The sequence below is a fragment of the Lontra canadensis genome, unplaced genomic scaffold (assembly GCF_010015895.1).
Source record: "Lontra canadensis isolate GAN:19392208 unplaced genomic scaffold, GSC_riverotter_1.0 scaffold48, whole genome shotgun sequence".
Lineage (NCBI taxonomy): Eukaryota > Metazoa > Chordata > Mammalia > Carnivora > Mustelidae > Lontra > Lontra canadensis.
Genome location: NW_022631042.1, coordinates 3,000,689 through 3,017,959, shown reverse-complemented (window position 1 = coordinate 3,017,959; position 17,271 = coordinate 3,000,689). Strand labels below are relative to the sequence as shown.

The 17,271-nt window shown below is 36.7% G+C and overlaps 1 protein-coding gene across 1 annotated transcript in view; it reads right to left on the bottom strand.

Annotated features, from left to right (window-relative positions):
• Nucleotides 1–4,825: 4,825 nt before the first annotated feature.
• Nucleotides 4,826–17,271, bottom strand: part of SEMA3E (semaphorin 3E) — a 243,294-nt gene continuing 230,848 nt past the window's right edge. The window contains exon 17 of the mRNA XM_032873241.1: nucleotides 4,826–5,325. Coding sequence (XP_032729132.1) covers nucleotides 4,873–5,325 — 453 coding nt within the window. The 3' untranslated portion in view covers nucleotides 4,826–4,872. The remainder of the gene's footprint in view (nucleotides 5,326–17,271) is intronic.

The window sequence follows — 17,271 nt, the reverse complement described above, 5'->3', positions numbered from 1 at the left end:
TACCCCACAAACACAGGGTGCCGTATTATACAGGAATGCAAGTCTGAAACCAGTGGAAACAGTTATCATTAATGGCATAACCATATCATAAGTCTGCCAGAAACAACATCCCTAAGCTTCTGCCAGATTCCTGCTTTAAAACACGCTAAATGGGCTGTTTTAGATTTCTGTACCTGTGAACGACCTATTTGTATCCTTTGCCAACTTTTTCTACTGGATCATTTTAAAGAGTTCTTTGAACATTAAGTATCCACTGGTTCATTCACTCAATAAATAGGCATTAAGTACCACAAAAATAAAAATAAATAAAAATAAACAAAATATGGTAACTAGTTACTGACCCAAACAACAAAATCGGCCTTGGAAACAAAACTCCCAAAGAGAGATTCACTTAACACCAAATCTCATTTAAATGACTTCTCCAACGAGGTTTAATAAAAATAGCAGAGAAAACAGTCATTTATGTATATTAAGGTAGATGTTGAGGCCTGCAAAAATTGTAACCATCCTATGAGTTACCTTTACAAAAGCCTTCATCATCCCTCTTATCTGAATGATGCAGCTTTGAAAGGCATTTCCGGCTACTGGTCCTACAAACATGATGTGGCAAAAATAAGCCCAAATGCTGCAAGGGAACAAGATGAGTGGACATTTTCCTCCTTGAGGAAGTGGACTTCTGAATTTCCAAAAAAAAAGAAAGAAAAAAAGGGAAATTGAATGCTTTTCTAACTTCTTAAAGAAAACCAGCACTAGCTAGCATTGTATGTTTACATGCGGGCTTTGACACATTCTGAAACTTTTGAGTTTAACTCACACAACCTTAGAAAACACGCCTCGGACAGCACGTAAGGGTTTAGCAAATATTTATTTCTTTAGCATCTAAGTTTCACTAAATAGAAATCGTACATAATGGTACAGGCAAAGGATGCAGTGTAGAGCGGCAGGTCCACACGATAGTCCGAGCAGGGTCAGTGGTCTTTGGACCTGACCGCTAGATGGTAAGTCTCATGGCTTCTAACTGGTGACAAGAAGTAAGAAAGCAAATGCTATTTTGGACCTGGGCACATAAAAGGGAATCAGAGAGGCAAGAACCGCCCCCTCCCCATATAGTACTCTAGCTTGTAACTAAGCCATTTAAACACAAACAGAATACATTCAGTTGTAACAAAAGCCAAAATATAATGCTCTCTTCCCAAGAAAAAAATAAACATACAGCTTAAATAACACACTACAATCAAAACAGTGTTCATGAAAGTCTATTATTTATAACTGAGTCAAAGCAACAGTTGTTAGCCTGAAAAATGAGCAATGCTCTTACAAGAGTAACTCGGATGCGATACTCTGCTGTAAGAACAAGAACCTGGGCTCCCCGTTGGCAACTACGCGGGACTTTGCCCTGGGAGCTCAGATATCTTCCCGATCCCAAGCGGTTTTCTTAATGTATCTGGCAGGCTAAAGACAACTAATTTTTAAGGACAACAGCTGCTGTATTTATTTCATGCTTAACACCAACACTCAGAACTATTATTGTATTTTACAAATTTTACAAATGTTCAGAGTCGCTATGAAGATTTACAATGCCCTACACCCTATAGCAGATATTAAACACTCCAAAAAAACATCCTAAGTGTGTAACTAATCTGGGCAAAGAAAAAACTCTAAAGTATATACAGACCTGTCATTTACTAAACTGGCAAAGACTTTCTGTTCCTTTTTTCTCCCCCTAGAGCTCTTCTTTGTGTTTATTTCCACTTTAATCCCTGTTTCTCCAAGTTCATAGCTTTGCATTGAAATATTCAGCAATAAAAACAAAGGAAAAAAATGGCAATGTAGAATGTTAGACATGGAAGAAACCTCATGAAGCAAAACCTTTTCAAGGTGCCATTCTCTCTGCCAACAAATCCACACCCCTCCCTCAGTAGGGCTGATGAAAAGTTGAAAGAGGAGATATACACTCTTCTGTATCAAGGCTCATTTTACTCCCAGGACCTCTTCCTTCACAGAGGACAACACACTGGAGGTCTGAAGAAGCAGGAGACTGATCTTACAAGGAGGTGCCTCCTTGAACGTAGGATGGGTGGTTATGACTCTTTCTCAGCCTAATGTTTGCTCCTGGAGGGCACAATTTCTCTTCCCCAGGTCTATCCATGACTGGGCAAAATGCGGTGGGTCAGGGCCCACTCTTAATTCCTCCCTGTCTTGCAGGTAGCTAAACACATGTCCTTTCCTGAGTTCGAGAAAAAGAGTATAAATCTGGTCAATCCATTTGTGATTTTCCAAGCCTGGACATTTCTCAAAGGAGATCCTGAATTTGAATTCTGATACCAGACAGGACAAAAGACGGGGTATGCATTTTGAGATATGTTTCAGATTCTCAAGGACAGAGCAACATAGGTTGTTTGTTGGTTTGTCTTTTGAGAGGACAATGCCGGTTTATCTTAAAGTACGTCGTGATGTGTGTGCGCATGTGCACTGGACAGGCACGCATGTTTGACGGAAGAAAGGGGGAGAGACTGAGCAAAAGGGGGAAGTATACATATATATGTATGAAAATTTAGTGCTCTCTCTAAATTATGGACTTGAGTCCTCTAAATTTTCTTATCAGACTTCTCTCAAATTAGCACCTTAAAAAGCTCCCCCTCTTACTAGTCATCTCATTTACTTGAACAGCTTCAAGGTATATTTAATTCTTAAGGCCTAAATCATAGAAAAGTTATTCTTCTCAGTCTTATCTCTTCAGTTGGACAAAAATGGCAACAACGTATGTGCTATCTGCCTTACTTAAAAAAGAAATCTGAACACAGGAAAAAATCCCACTTTCCTTTTTCTTGTATAATGGCAGAATGTTTTCAGTAAATTGTGTTTTATTGACTTATCTGTTCACTTTGAGTGTTTCGGACATAAACTTTGCTAAAGACCCTGTGATCTGTGGTTATGGTTCTTCTTCTCCACAATTGGGCAGGATTTTACTGATAAATATGCTGTGTTCAGTTAATATTGGTGGGCAGCAATGACCTCCAGTGGATTCATGGGCAAACAGCAACTGTATTTTTCAGAGAATGTTAATTTTCAAAGTATTTCCACACTTTAGTCCTTTTGGAGCTTGGTGGCTTAACAAATGAACTTCTTAAACTTAAAAAAAAACAAACAAACTATGTATTTCTTAGTTTTTGAATGAAATTGCAAGTCATTACAAGTTATCAACACTTGGACTTTCTTAGTTATATACCCTATAAGCTAACTTTGAGAACTGAAATGAATAAAGTTAACATTTAAATAAATATTTATAATTTTTGTCATGTGTAATTCTCTCACTTTTAATTTTTATTTAAAAGACAAACCATGAGAGACTGTGGACTCTGAGAAACAAACTGAGGGTTGTGGAGGGGTGGGGGTGGGAGGTTGGGTGAACCTGGTGGTGGGTATTAAGGAGGACACATACTGCATGGAGCACTGGGTATGGTGCATAAACAATGAATGCTGGAACACTGTAAAGAAATTAAAAAAATAAATAAAAATTTAAAAAAAACTTAAAAAAATCTCAACAAAACTTCATACTTTAGAAAGGCAATCACTAAATGAAAAGGAGAAGGAAAGACTTCAAGAAACAAGCATTCTTGAAAATGAAAACTTTTGATACTATTTATGAAGCAAAAAGCATTCCAGATATCTTTCGAGTTAAGTGAACTCGTGAAACAATTTTCTTATTTGTTAACATTAAAATAGGGAAATTTGATACCTGATAGCAATCTGCTTTAACATTTTTAAAATAACAAACTTATGTTTCTGGAGTACCTTTTATATTTCAGGGAAGATTATTTAGAAAGAATAAAATTTAAGTTTTAATAGAGCTTCGGTGCTGTTAATATCTTCATTTTTGGCTTGTGAGGTAATAAATTATTCATAAACACATTATCTCCATCTTAGAGCAGACATAAATATTAAGACATTTTTATTTAAGTTTTTTTTTTCCCTGAAAATGGACAAGATGGATTAACAGAAGCCGCTTTTAAATCTTTACTAGACAATCTCTAAAAAGAGAAAAAAAAAGAGAATATATTTTTTCTACCACAAGAGGGCAGCAAAAACTTTTGAGTTAGACTCTAACTGAAACTTCAACTTTTTTGGCTTTTTTTTTTTTTTTTTTTTAATATATATCTTTTTCGGAAGTTACCTTAACTTCATTCTTTATGCAGTGGAGTGAAATTGAAAGGACGTGTTTTCATCGTGAAACATAACTATCGTAAATGGGACTGAATGAATTGTTTTATGAAGGGCACGAACCTCAAGGTGACCACAATTTTTCTTTCATGGTTTACGATAATTACAACACACCTGCTTCATACAACACATAGCTTAGATACTAACACGAGAATTCTTAAAAAGTACAGACAGCTCATATGAGAATGTTAAAGTACTGGATATTCTGTATATTTTACATCATGGAGGAAAGACAGAATTCAGAAAGATTAAAATATATATTTCATTTTTTTCATGCTTATGAAAATCTCTTGATTTTTCTCCAATATTCCAGTAATCCTAAGTCTTCCAAGGGTAAAATAATAATTGTCAAGGAAAAGCAGCCAAGTACTCAAAACTACAGCTAGGGTCACTTTTTGGTAAATATAGTGGGAAGCCACTGAGGAATACATTTGTTCCGAAAAATTAGTTAATTCTATGAGATTTTTAACCAGTCAAATGAGTACATAGAATAATTTATCATAATACCTGCACAGTCATTTCTGTGTTACAGAACTCTTTTAAGCAATACAAAGAAGCTGAATGGTTTCTCTTCCTTGTGGCCATGGTCGTCCTGTTGATTTTCGGTTCCAAACAGAAATTCTCCAGAAGCCAGTAGATGGTTTCGCCCCCTCAGGAGTCCAGGGTGTGCCTGGGCAGGCGATAGTGCTCGGCTTTGGGACGCAGCTTCTTTTCCTGTGGGTTGGCATATTTCCACTTGGAAGGCGACATTTTGAGCTTTTTCCTCTTCTTCTCTGTGCACCAGACCTTTTCACAGTATTCTTCCACTCTCTGGAAGTTGCTGTAACCAATCAGCTGCAAGAATTCCTTATACCAGGGTTTTGCCCCGTGTGGGATGCTGGTCTGGACTGGACAAGGCATCTTGTGGGGCCCGTCCTCTTCATAGTCTTTGTGGAACATTTCCTCTACTTTCTCCTCGTCCACTACCTCCAGGGTAATTTTACGGACGGTATGGACAAAACCGTGCTCTACTGTCTGGCAAAAATAGGTCCCAGTATCCATTTTGCGAACCCTAAGGAAGAGTAAACCGAGGTCCATCTTAACCACTCTGTCGTCTGTCTTCACCTGCAACAACAAGAAAATTAATGCCACTAGAATATTTTCCAGGATAGAACGCCAACCTATAAACCCTTTCACTGTCCGTCTTGACTCTTTCGAAATGTTTGTGATCCCGTGATGAAATCCTGAGAGTCATAGATGCATCTGAGTGACCGAGTGAGTGAGAAGGACGACGTGTGTATGTTGAACTTACTTACATTTGAAATCACTGCATACTGATGATTTTAAGGTTATTTCACATCAATATTGTTAAGAGCAGAGTGAGAGAGGTTTCTCCCTAATGATTTCAATTAATCATTAGAAAAAGCCATCGAGTTCAGTAGAGCACTCAACGTTAGAGTGCAAATCTGTCCAGTTAATTTAACTTTTTCTTAGCAGACAGCACAAAAGCCATTTCTCACATTGTTTGTTCGCGGGTTCTTATCCTTCCAGAAAGTAAAGACTAGTGTCTCTATAAGGAACTCTGTTAAGAGATCTGAGATACCTTCACTCTCTTTCCTTATGAAGAAAGAAAAAAAAAATCACCCATTCATTAACGAAGTGAGCACTCCTTATATTTCTACAAGGCTTTCTATTTCACAGAGACTTAAAAATAAGCCAGAAAAATCCATAATCTGCTCTGAAGAATCTCACTCTCCAGTAAATATTAGTATTGCACATAACCTCAGGGCTCAAATACCTTTTTATGTCTATGACATAATAAATTACGTACATGACTTCTATAAATAAATACAAATCAAGGTAAGAAGAGCACAAAAACGCTTTTGAAAAATACAGCTCATATGATAAATGGCAGATCTATGGTTTGACATCAAAGCTACACTCAAATATTTCCACCACTATCTATTAATTGTGTGATCTAGGGCATTTATGTATATTCTCTGCCTTAGTTTTCTTCCTAAAAATGGAGATAAGCCTATTGTCACCCTAATGATTATTGTGAAATTTAAATAAAATAATGTAAGTGAGAACACTTCGTACGGTGCTACAGGCACCTACCTCTCCCTTTCCTGTGTAGTATCCTCCAGCTAAAAACAACCCGGGAGATGTTTTCAGATGCCCTAGGATCATACCATGGGTGCTATAAAGGTGATTCCCATTACACTGGCTAACTTGGCCCTTGAGAATACAAAACAAAAACAATATTCATCTTTGCCAAGACAAAAGGTGCAGACTAAGCAGCCACAACCACTCTGGCAGTAAAGGCCATTAAGACAAGCATGTTTTGGTTCCAGGGGCAGGTCCTGGCCAGGCCTGCTGGGTTCAGCTCTCCAGAGCCCTAATCAGATCCTGCATGGCTAAAGTTGCAGTGTGGACAACACATGATTGTATATCATTATGTAACTACATAATCTGTGAATCATGGCGAAATGGCATTGGCCGCGCTGTAAGACAAATTATGAAGCTCTCAGAGGGTTTTGTCCCCCCACCACAAGCCATGTAAGGTAAATTAATTACTCAGCAGCTCCAGAATGACATCACTGGATGAAGGAGCTCCATAAATCCCAGACAGGGGCTTCCCTTGACTTGGCAGGACCGTGTCCAAGTAGGCAGAATGCTACAGCCGTTAACTCAAGAAATTCTCTTGTGAGCAAGCAGGAAGCGCTGTTGAACCAAAACCACCATCACTACATCAAACAACTGTTCATCTGTCGACAGGTTTGCTGAGGAGGGATCCAAGACTCCTGCCGCAGGCAGGAACTCAAATGACTTGGCGTCCCTGCTCATGTTCACCACTACTTTCTCCATAAATTTATCACATGTCATGGATGATTCAGACTGTGAAGCTCAGCCTCCAATGTTTTTAAACTCGTGGTTGTATGTGACAGAGGGATCTGCCTTCTTAAACCTTATTTTTGTTTGTTTCTTTTTCAAAACAGTCTGGTACATGCCATTTTACTGTCCCGGTTCTCTTCTTGGTTCCTTCTTGGTCTCTTCTGTAGATGTCTCCTTCCCTCTAAGGCACAATCCTCCATCCTTCCCTGATCCCGTGTTTTATTTGCATTCATTTGGTAACTCATCTATTTCCTCATTTCAATGAGCTTCCCTAAGACGGTGTCTGGTCTACTGTTTTGTGTTTCCTGTTAATTACAGAACACTGACTGAAACTTACCTGAGCCTTCATTATTTACAATCCACTGTCTTTCCATGCAAACCACACCCCCCCTTTACTAACTTTCTTATTCCTGACAATTATTACTCTTCTAGTCCATCTATCCTCATGTGTTGCTCTACTTCTTTCTCATTATTATGCCCTCATACCCACTACATTATAAATTCCCATCAACGTTTCTTCTGTGGTGATGGTGGGAACCGTCACTCCATTTCACTAATTTCCCACAGTGTCATACTTTGTGACGGATACTTCAATCTTACCTCATAGTAGATTCCTCCCAAATCTTCCTGCTTTCTCTGTCTATTAGGCTCAGCTTGATTCTGTGTCATGACCCACGCTGTTGTACCTGTCAGAGGGACTTCCCTACTGCTGGTTCCATATTGGAAAAGGCTGAATTAAAACATCATCTCTTCAAATGGGCCTCCCTCACACCCCTGTAAGACTGTCCTCCTTCCCTTACTACCATCATGTCACCTGTTAACTTTTGTCAACCGAGCACGCAATATTACCTGCAAAAAATAACAAGTCCTTCAAACGATTTTCTCTTGACTGAAACCTTTCCCGTTTCTTTCAACAAAAGAGTAGTATTTTACTCTGCTTCAAATTTCACTTCCTTTTGTCACGTTCCTTATCCAGATTCTATTGCTTGCCCAAGCAGGTAAGAATTGTTCAGTTAACAAGATCCTGCCTTTCTAAATCCATACCCCCGAACAGCGTACTCTAGTACTTCTCAAGGGTTGGTGGAATAGGTACATTTCTGGATGGACATCGATGAGTGTTCTGTAAAGACTTCTTGGATGATTGTGTTTAACCTTCATGATAATCATGTAAATTAATAAACTATATCTGGGATCATGGGGAAGATCAACTTCATCATTAGTATTGGTGTTTATCATAGACTCTGAACCATTTTCAGAGCTTTAATGGTTTCCAGCTGCTGAGAACAAAGATGAATGTAGTATGTTAATGATACGTTCCAGCCAAATAAAAACCAAACAACATCCCTATGCAGTAAAGTACATAAAAAGTTTTGAAGTCAATGGTATAGAGAGTTAGGGGGATTGAGTCAGCACATGGCACAAAGTGCTACAGACAGCTGTTTTAAGCACATGTGTGCACACATGTATGTGGGAGTCTGTGTCCCATGTTACGTTCATGGAGATGCCTTATTTTGGTGATAAAAAATGATCACATTAAATAAAGATTTAAATGATACATATATTTGTCTGTATCTTATTTGTAAATTTATTTTGTTTCTATACTTGAATAAAAGTTACATGCATAAAGAATGCATTCTCTCTTTCATTCTTATGAGTATTTCATAAACATTTTAATACAAGTGGTGCTAGAAGCCCAAGACCATGTTTTAATTGCAAGGGCAGATGGTGGGGACAACCTATACAAACACCAGAGTCATGTCTTCCTTTCAGAACTCCTTCTGTTCCTGGTTCCTTGTATTGCCACTTTCTTTCTCTGTTGCATGGCTTATTCTGGTCTTAGTCTTCCTTTCCATTAGTAAATTCCTTTCTACCATCCACCAATCCATTTTGTAAAATTTCTTTCCAAGCTTACACTTTCACTTCTTAATGAATACTTTCTTTTCAGCCCTAAAGATCTCATCTTTCTTTTTATAATTCAATAGCATTTGCATTTGTAGCACACAAGCTGACATTTATATTCCTCATCAAATAATTTTGCCATGCAAGTTTCATCTTAACTGTAAGTTTCATAAGAGCAAAGGCCTATCCTTTAACTATACTGAGTATTCCATATGAGTAGAGTGCTCAGAACATAGTGAAAATGAGAACATACTAGTTAGTTCAAAGCGTACAAGAATGCAAGGCCATAGGTATCCCCATAAAGGTATGCACAGAAGTGATTCACTTCTTCTATGTAGATCCAGTAGTGATTTGGACAGGGAGGAAGCCAGCATGATTTCAGGAGCAGTCAGTAACTACTGGAAGGGCCATGCTTCACAGATACATAGGAAAAGCACTCCTAGGACACTGTCTTCACCTGGAAGGCATTTGCTTACAAACACCTGCATTGAACATGGTCCTTTGTTTTCTCCCTACTCTTTTTCCCGTGAGAGGGCAAATATGAACATACAAAAGACATCCAGTGTAATTTCTGGCATATAACAACAAGGTTTAAAGTAAAACAAAGTAAAGTAAAACAAAGTAAAACAAAAAGCAAAAATGAAAATAAATACAAATTCTTGGCCACTGGGTTAGGAGTGCATCTTTTTTTTTTTTTCCTCAAGTAGGTAATTCTTTTAAAATCAGAAGCCCAATATGAGAAACACTATTGTGTACATATAAAGTCCAGCCAAGTTCAAAGACATGGAAGCGTGAAAATTATAATGGGAACTGTCCTCCAACAATTATTTGCAAGTTAGAGATAGTGCCTGTCTCAGAATGTACGTTTCCCTTCACAGTTACAATGAGTTAGAAATTTCAGTAATAAAAGATGTTTTAACTTCAAAATCTGGATGGCTGTACACTATGAATGTTAAATCATTGTGAAAGTTAAATGTATCTTCCGTAGCCTGTGAATACCTAAAAATAAAAGTGACTTAGAAATTTGTATTTGAAGTCCTTCCATGATTTAATCTTTCCACTTTAGTCCACATGGGCACCTTCAGCAGTAAATCTTGATCACACAGTTGTTTTCATCCGCTGTACTTTTCTCTATGTCTGTACACCCGATTTCCATGGTCAAGAAGATGATACATAATACATCACTTTATCAAATATTCTTATAGGCAATCTACAAAAATATAGCATTTCTTACTGAAAATGGTTTTAATATTCTGAGTTATAGAGATTGATTCAGTATGTTTTGTAATGTCAAATAAAAAAAAAAAAGTAATTGAACAAAGAACCCAGCACATCTGGAAGCTGGTCAGGAAGAAGCAGTGATTTCCATGTGTATCAACCATATGGGTCCAAGCTTTTCATAGGAAAAGGAAAGACATAGGCCTTGAACTCATTTCTTTCAGAATATATTTAACACTGAAATAGAGTTTTAGTCAAGAAATAAAGACCAATAACATATATTTGTTTGTTTATCTAGCCTACCTTCAATAAAAAAAAAAAAATCAGTTGACTTACAGAAAATATATCATACATAACAGCATAAAAATAAAATTCTTCTTTTAAAAAACACTTTTCAATGTGAACCTGCTTTATGATCAAGATGACTGCCCAGTAGGAACAGGGTGAATTACTTGATAGCTCATTTAGGGAAACCTATCACACTATGTAGTGAAGAAATAAAGTTGTATATATACTTCAGATTAACTAAAGATCCAAACTGGAAAACCTTTGTCTAACACAAGAAGATGCTGAGAAGAAAGTTAGCATAAATAAGAACTCAAAACCATACTGTGAAAGAATGTTATCTTGAGAAACATCAACTATATTAAAGAGGAAACTTGGAACATTTATATCCAAGAACAAATGAATATATAGAAATGCAAAGAACTCTCGAAAGTCAAGAAAATTGAAAAATAAAAGAGAAAAATAGGGAAAAAACCTATCAAAAAGCAAATCAAAGAAGAAGAAACCCAAATGTCTAATAAGTACACAAGTTAATGTTAAATCTTACTAGCAATTTTAGAAATACAAATGTAAATAAAACACGACCTTCTACCAGCAAGACAGTCAATAAATAGAAAATACCAAAAACTGGAGAGAGTATGGGAAAATGGGAATCCACATAAACCACTTTGAGAGTGGAGATGATGCCAAAATTTGGAAAGCAAGCTGACAGAATCGCAGAAATGAAGGTTGTCACAAGACAAGAATGCAGAGATTTGCACCCAGGTCTGTAAGAGGTACTTGAAGAGATGATCCTTAAAGATGTGGTAGTGGGAATTAATGACACTCTTGGTCCACTCTGAGGAGGACGGATCAATCAAGATCAATGGAGCCATGCTATGGGATGCTACGTTGCAATCAGGAACAATGAAACAGAGACACGAAGAGCCACAGTGATAAGCCGTGAAACACAGTGTTGAGTTATAAAGAGAAGGAGAATAAGACCTAGAACTCAATAGATTTATTTTTACAGCTCATGGGTACTCAAAATGTTATATCCTTGTTCAATATAGTGCAAATGATGTAGTATTGGACTTACTCCAATCATTACAGTGCATGCATATGGGGAAGCAAACATAAAAGTGGAAAAAGGTGGTCCAGGAAAAATGAAGTCAAACAAGAAAGATTTGTGTGAACCCATTATGACAATGTGCTGTGAACCAAATGATATGCTTATAATGATTACCTTGGTTTGGCAACCAATAAACTAAGTCTGTAAGATCTGTTCAAGCTCTAGTATACCATAATCATACGATTTTAGAAATAATGCTGCAAAATACACAAACAGCAGTGTAAGGGTAATGTTTTATTAAAAATTTCCATATGGAAGAATATTGGGATAATCAGGATGAAGGGAAAATAAGAGGAAGGGATGAAAGAAAGATGATGTTTGAACACAAAAATGCATACCATAAGGAACTAAACAACTGGTCTATTTAGACTACAAAGTCAACACTAAGTTACCTCGTGATTGAAGGAAAGAGGAAAGTATGCTGAATTCTAAGGCCCAAATGACCCTAAATTATATTTTTAAAATTATTCATTATCACAGGGAATATAGTCAATGATACTGTAATAGCCTTGTTTGGTGACAGATGGCAGCTACACTTGTGGGGAGCACAGCATAGTGGCTACAGAAGTTCAATCACTGTGTCATATGCCTGAAAATAATGTAACATGGTGTGTTGACTATACTAAAAAAAAAAAAATATTAGAACAAAAATAAAGTTACTCTTCATGACAAGAACATCTTTTTCCAGCACTGAGGACTGAGGAAAAAAATAATCTCTTCTGTGTTTTCATAAAATGAGATACAGGCATCCAAACAATAAATAGCACTATACTAAACACATTCTCTTAAGGTCACATCTCAAGGTCAAGACAAGATGCCCAAGTACAATTCAATATAAGCTATTCTACAGGACTCACACAATGTGGAATGGATATAAATTTCTATGCTGATGCATCTTCTATTATCTAGAAGACCACAGGAACTGTAATTTATCCTGGAATCAGGGGAATTAGAGTGAAGAGAATTCATATTTTGATGTTGTTGAACATCCACCATGTGTCTGACACTGGGCTTGCAGAGTTACCATGTTAGTTTGTTTAATCAGATGCCCAATGTCAGAGTGAGGGATAAAACACAGGTCTGTGTCTGATTCCATAGATTCTGGAATGCATATTTAATTTTCAAAGATATTCAGTATTCTCTTGGAAAACTAACCAAAGAGAGTTCTATCTAAACCTCTAGATTCAGTTCTATCCTTATGACCAAAATAATGCTCTCTATTTTCCACTTACAGGAACTGTGAAGTAATAAAAAAAAAAAAAGGGGGGGGGGAGAAAGAAATTAATGGGCTACACTGCTAATTACTCCAGAAATAAAATATGGGGCAAATGACATTATAAACATATGCTTGTCAAGGCTTAGAAAAGATGAGTGGAGATTTTTTTAAAGACTGAAATAGAAACATCAAAACTATTAAGCAGATGTTTCAAATGAGGCAGAGTTCATGCACTTTCTGTTATGACAACAAGAAAAACAAATAATATTCATGTGGAACAAACCTCATGCTTTCAGTACATGTGTAAAAAGACAGTATCATAAACTTATGGCTGTCATTGATCCCTTGGGCTTTCTGTCGTGGGTTAGCATTGGGAAGGTCAAGAAAATACAGGTCACTTAGCAAACAACATGGTAGAATAAGGATGAGATTTTACTTCGTAATTCTTCTAGTGTTGATGATGTAATAAATCTGTAACATTAAAAGATGTAACTTATTTACTCCATTTTTCTTTTGGTTTCACAAGAGAAGGTGTCTCCACAATGCACTGAATCACCAATAAAATTAGTTTTATTTAAAGCTGTGCAAATTCTGCAGGGATGCAATGAGCTCCAAGTTATCTGGAAGGAACCACTGATTGATAAGTTAACCATGCTTCTTAGATTTCTCAACAGTATTCAAATAACTTTGATGAATTCATCCTACTTAGTAGGTGGTCTGAGAACAGAGTTGAAAGTAACAACTTTTGGCATCCAGTTTAAAAAAAAAAAGAAATTCAGAGAGTGGGGGGAAACTGAAGTCTTGGAGTTTTGATGTCAACTTATATTGTTTCTTGGATTTTTCTATAATAAACATGCACACTTGTGCATTATTTAAGCAGTCTATACAATGCAGACCATCTGCTATTTTAAAATGAGATATTTTAAGACACACAAGCACACACAGAAGTATCTTCCCTTAAAGAAAGGATCCACAATGGAAGATCAATGAGGATCAAGGGGAAAATGAAACTTCCGTGCTTGGGAAAAGTGTGGCGCTGGTCTTATGGACAGCAACTTACTTGCCTGTCTTATATCACTTTGGAGAATATTTTATGTGTTTTGGGATTGCCCCCCAGTTTCTGCACTGGGGATTTGTGTATAGTAATTCAACTCCTTCCTGGAACTCAACCTTATTTACAGTATCTTTAGGATATACATTGCTTTTGTCAGTAAAAGACTAAAGAATAAGTCAAAAGATCACACTCCAAAAAAAATATTCATATTGCTTAGTTTTATCGAAAACTCATTCTAATGAATTTATAGTGCTTAGTGCAAAGTGAGGGCTTGGTTATTAGTGAAATTTTTTTTTCTCCAAAATACAGAGATATTTTTCACAATAATGCTCATTTAATAAAGCTTCACTCTACCTTAAATCAAAGGCCAACAACTTTCCTGTAAAGAGTGATACAATAAAGTTTTTTGGGCTTGGCAGTTCATATGGTCTCTCTCATAACTACTCAACTTTGTGGTTATAGGATGGAAATGTCCATAGACACTAGGTAAACAAATGGGTGAGACAGTTTTCAAATAAAATTTTATTTACAAAGGAGGTGGAGGGCCAGAAGTTTGCAACTTCTGCCTTAAATCATTGTCAGGTTCAAAGAAATACTCTATTTTCAGGTTAAAATCATCTATTCCAAATTTACAACATTCCAGATGAGTATTATAATTAAGGAAAAAATTGTTTACTAATCTTGTGAAGAGCTTGACGAAACTACGGTTTTCTTTACCATGATAACCTGGAAAGCACATGCAGTGAACTAATAAACATTGAAATCTAAGCAACAAATACATATTTAAATTTTCCTTCATTTCCTTAAGTTTTAAAATGTAGTCCTTTTATGCATTTTGGAGAAAGAGAAATGCACAAAGAAATACTTCAATTGTCCAACCAAGTGACCTAACAAGTATGAACTCCTTTCCTTTGGAATGTTACTCAAGATGAAACTTTTGCAATTATTTTGGAAGCTTATAAATTCAAGTACATGAACTGAGAATTCATAAACTAGGGTGTATCACTTTAGGTGATTTAGTTATGTTTACAATAGTTTTGTCCTCTGCAATCACAAAAATATCATTTATACATCCTTATATAGGTAAGGAAGATTCAAACTAGTATGCCAAATGTAAATAATCATAGACAAGGAATTTGGAAATTAGAGCTCAACTTGGATTTTGTGAAATTATCTTCCTTATCCACATTCATAAAAATCTTTAATTTCTTTTTTCCCAATTCAGACAATGAGGGGTTTTTCTCTCCCTTCTTGAAACCCACCCCTTCAACTTTGTCTATAGTTAGGTTCTCTCTCATAAGCTCTTTATCTTGTTTTATCAATTCTCCTCTCCATGGCTTTTTCCCTTCAACCCATAAATGACCAAGTCACCTTCTTTCTGAAGTAAAAAAAAAAAAAAAAAAAACCCACAAATTCTCTCTCCTCTTGTCTCCCTCTGTTGACCTCTCTCTTTCTTCTTCAAACCTTTAGGTAAAACACGCTGCACTAGCTGTTTCTAATTCTCCACAGCCTCGTTCATCCCTTAGCCTATTTCTAGAGGGCTCCCGGCATAACCACCCCCCTGAGCACATTCTCAGGGGACACTAGATACTTCATTTCTGAAAATTTCACGGGGTTTATGACTTTTTCCTTATACAGTTCTTCTTCCCTGAGATCAATTATTTCACACTCCCCTGACTCCATGGTGTCTACTTACTTAAGCAACACTACTCTGGAGGTACTTGCCAGTGTCATACTTGGCATCAGTTACTTACCCTCTTCTCCATGATGCTCACAGTACTGCTAACTACTTCAGAGAACTGTTGTAGGTTTTAAGTAAGTCACTACACATCAGGCACTTAGACTAGCACAGGGCACTGAGTCAGCCCTAAATGAAAGTGAACTATAATTAGGACTGTTTTTCTGTTTTCACCTTATCTTTTAGAATTTATCCTCTGAATTTTCCTTAGATGGGGTTTCTTTCCCCTTTGCTTCAAGGCTTGGTTCATACTGCCTTTTATTTACTCATTCTCCAGGGGAAGCCCAGGCAGTTGGAAGCACCTGTGACACTGTGACTAAGGACCCAGAATTGAAACCAGAGTATCTGGTCTCAGATTCAGACTGATTTCATAGGCTATGTGATAGTGTGCAAGTAATTCAATCACTTTGTGCTTTGGTTTCTTTATTAAGAGGGGGCAATAACAGTATCTACTTCATAAGGCTGTTGTGAGGATTAAAAGTATTAATATACTTAAAATTGTTAGGAACTGCCTGGCACACAGGAAATGATATTTAAGTATTGATTGCTGCTCTACTACTTACTTTTATTACCTCCATCAATTTAATTACTACCTCTATGCCAACGTCTCTCACATATCTCTTGCCATTCCAGATCTGTCTTTTGTATTTTAGATTCCTGAACATATATTTACCAAAGTTTCCACCTAAATGCTTTACAGGAGACCCCAATTCAACATGGCTAAAATGACCCAACATTCTTCTCCTAAACCTCCTATTCCTCCCTGTAGACCCTGTTACTGCACCATGAACTTCACAAATACCCAAACCAAGAACATGTGAATCATTTTTGATTGCTTCTCTTTTTTCTCAAAAATCAAATGCATTCCATGTCATCTCATAAAAATGAAAACTATCTTCTCCCCTCCTACTACCATTGTTTTGTTCCGGTCAAAAATCTTCTACCCAACTATTGAAATACCTTCTTAAATAGTCTTCTTGACATCTACTTCTCCTCAAAGCCTATATGCAAGTTTCTAGAGTAATGTGTCTAAACAGTTGTCTAAGGGGTTTTCATGGCTTATAAATAAAGTGAAGTGGTCCCTTGATCTATCCACTCACTTTTGCATCCTCATTTCCAGCCACAGATCTACACATACTATGTTGTTTCTTGTCCCCACAGATGTGTTTATCCCATTCTCTCTGACAGTTAACTTCTACTTATCCATTAAGACTTGGCTCACATGTCACCTGTGCCTTGAATCTTTTCCTGATTGTCCATCATGCAACCTCCATACTCAAATTGTTGGTGGACACTTTTCTTGAAGTTTCAATATAAGATTAATAAGTTTTATAATTTTATAAAAAATTATACTATAATTAATCTGTTGACATTCTTGTATTCACTGTAAGACTATAGGTTTCTAAAGGGCGAAGGCTATGAATTATTCATCACCTATTAATGTACCCTGAGTACTTACTGTGTTTAAAACACTAATTGCAGAAACTTAAAGAGAGATGAGACCAGAAGGTTGAAAAAGTATTCTACCTGAGAAGTTAAACAGCCTTCACGATTCTCAATAAGAACAGAGAGCATATGCAAATCACATTGCTTTCATGTGTATCAGGCAGTCATGAGCACATCATTTGACCTTGAAGGTAAAGGGCACATACAGA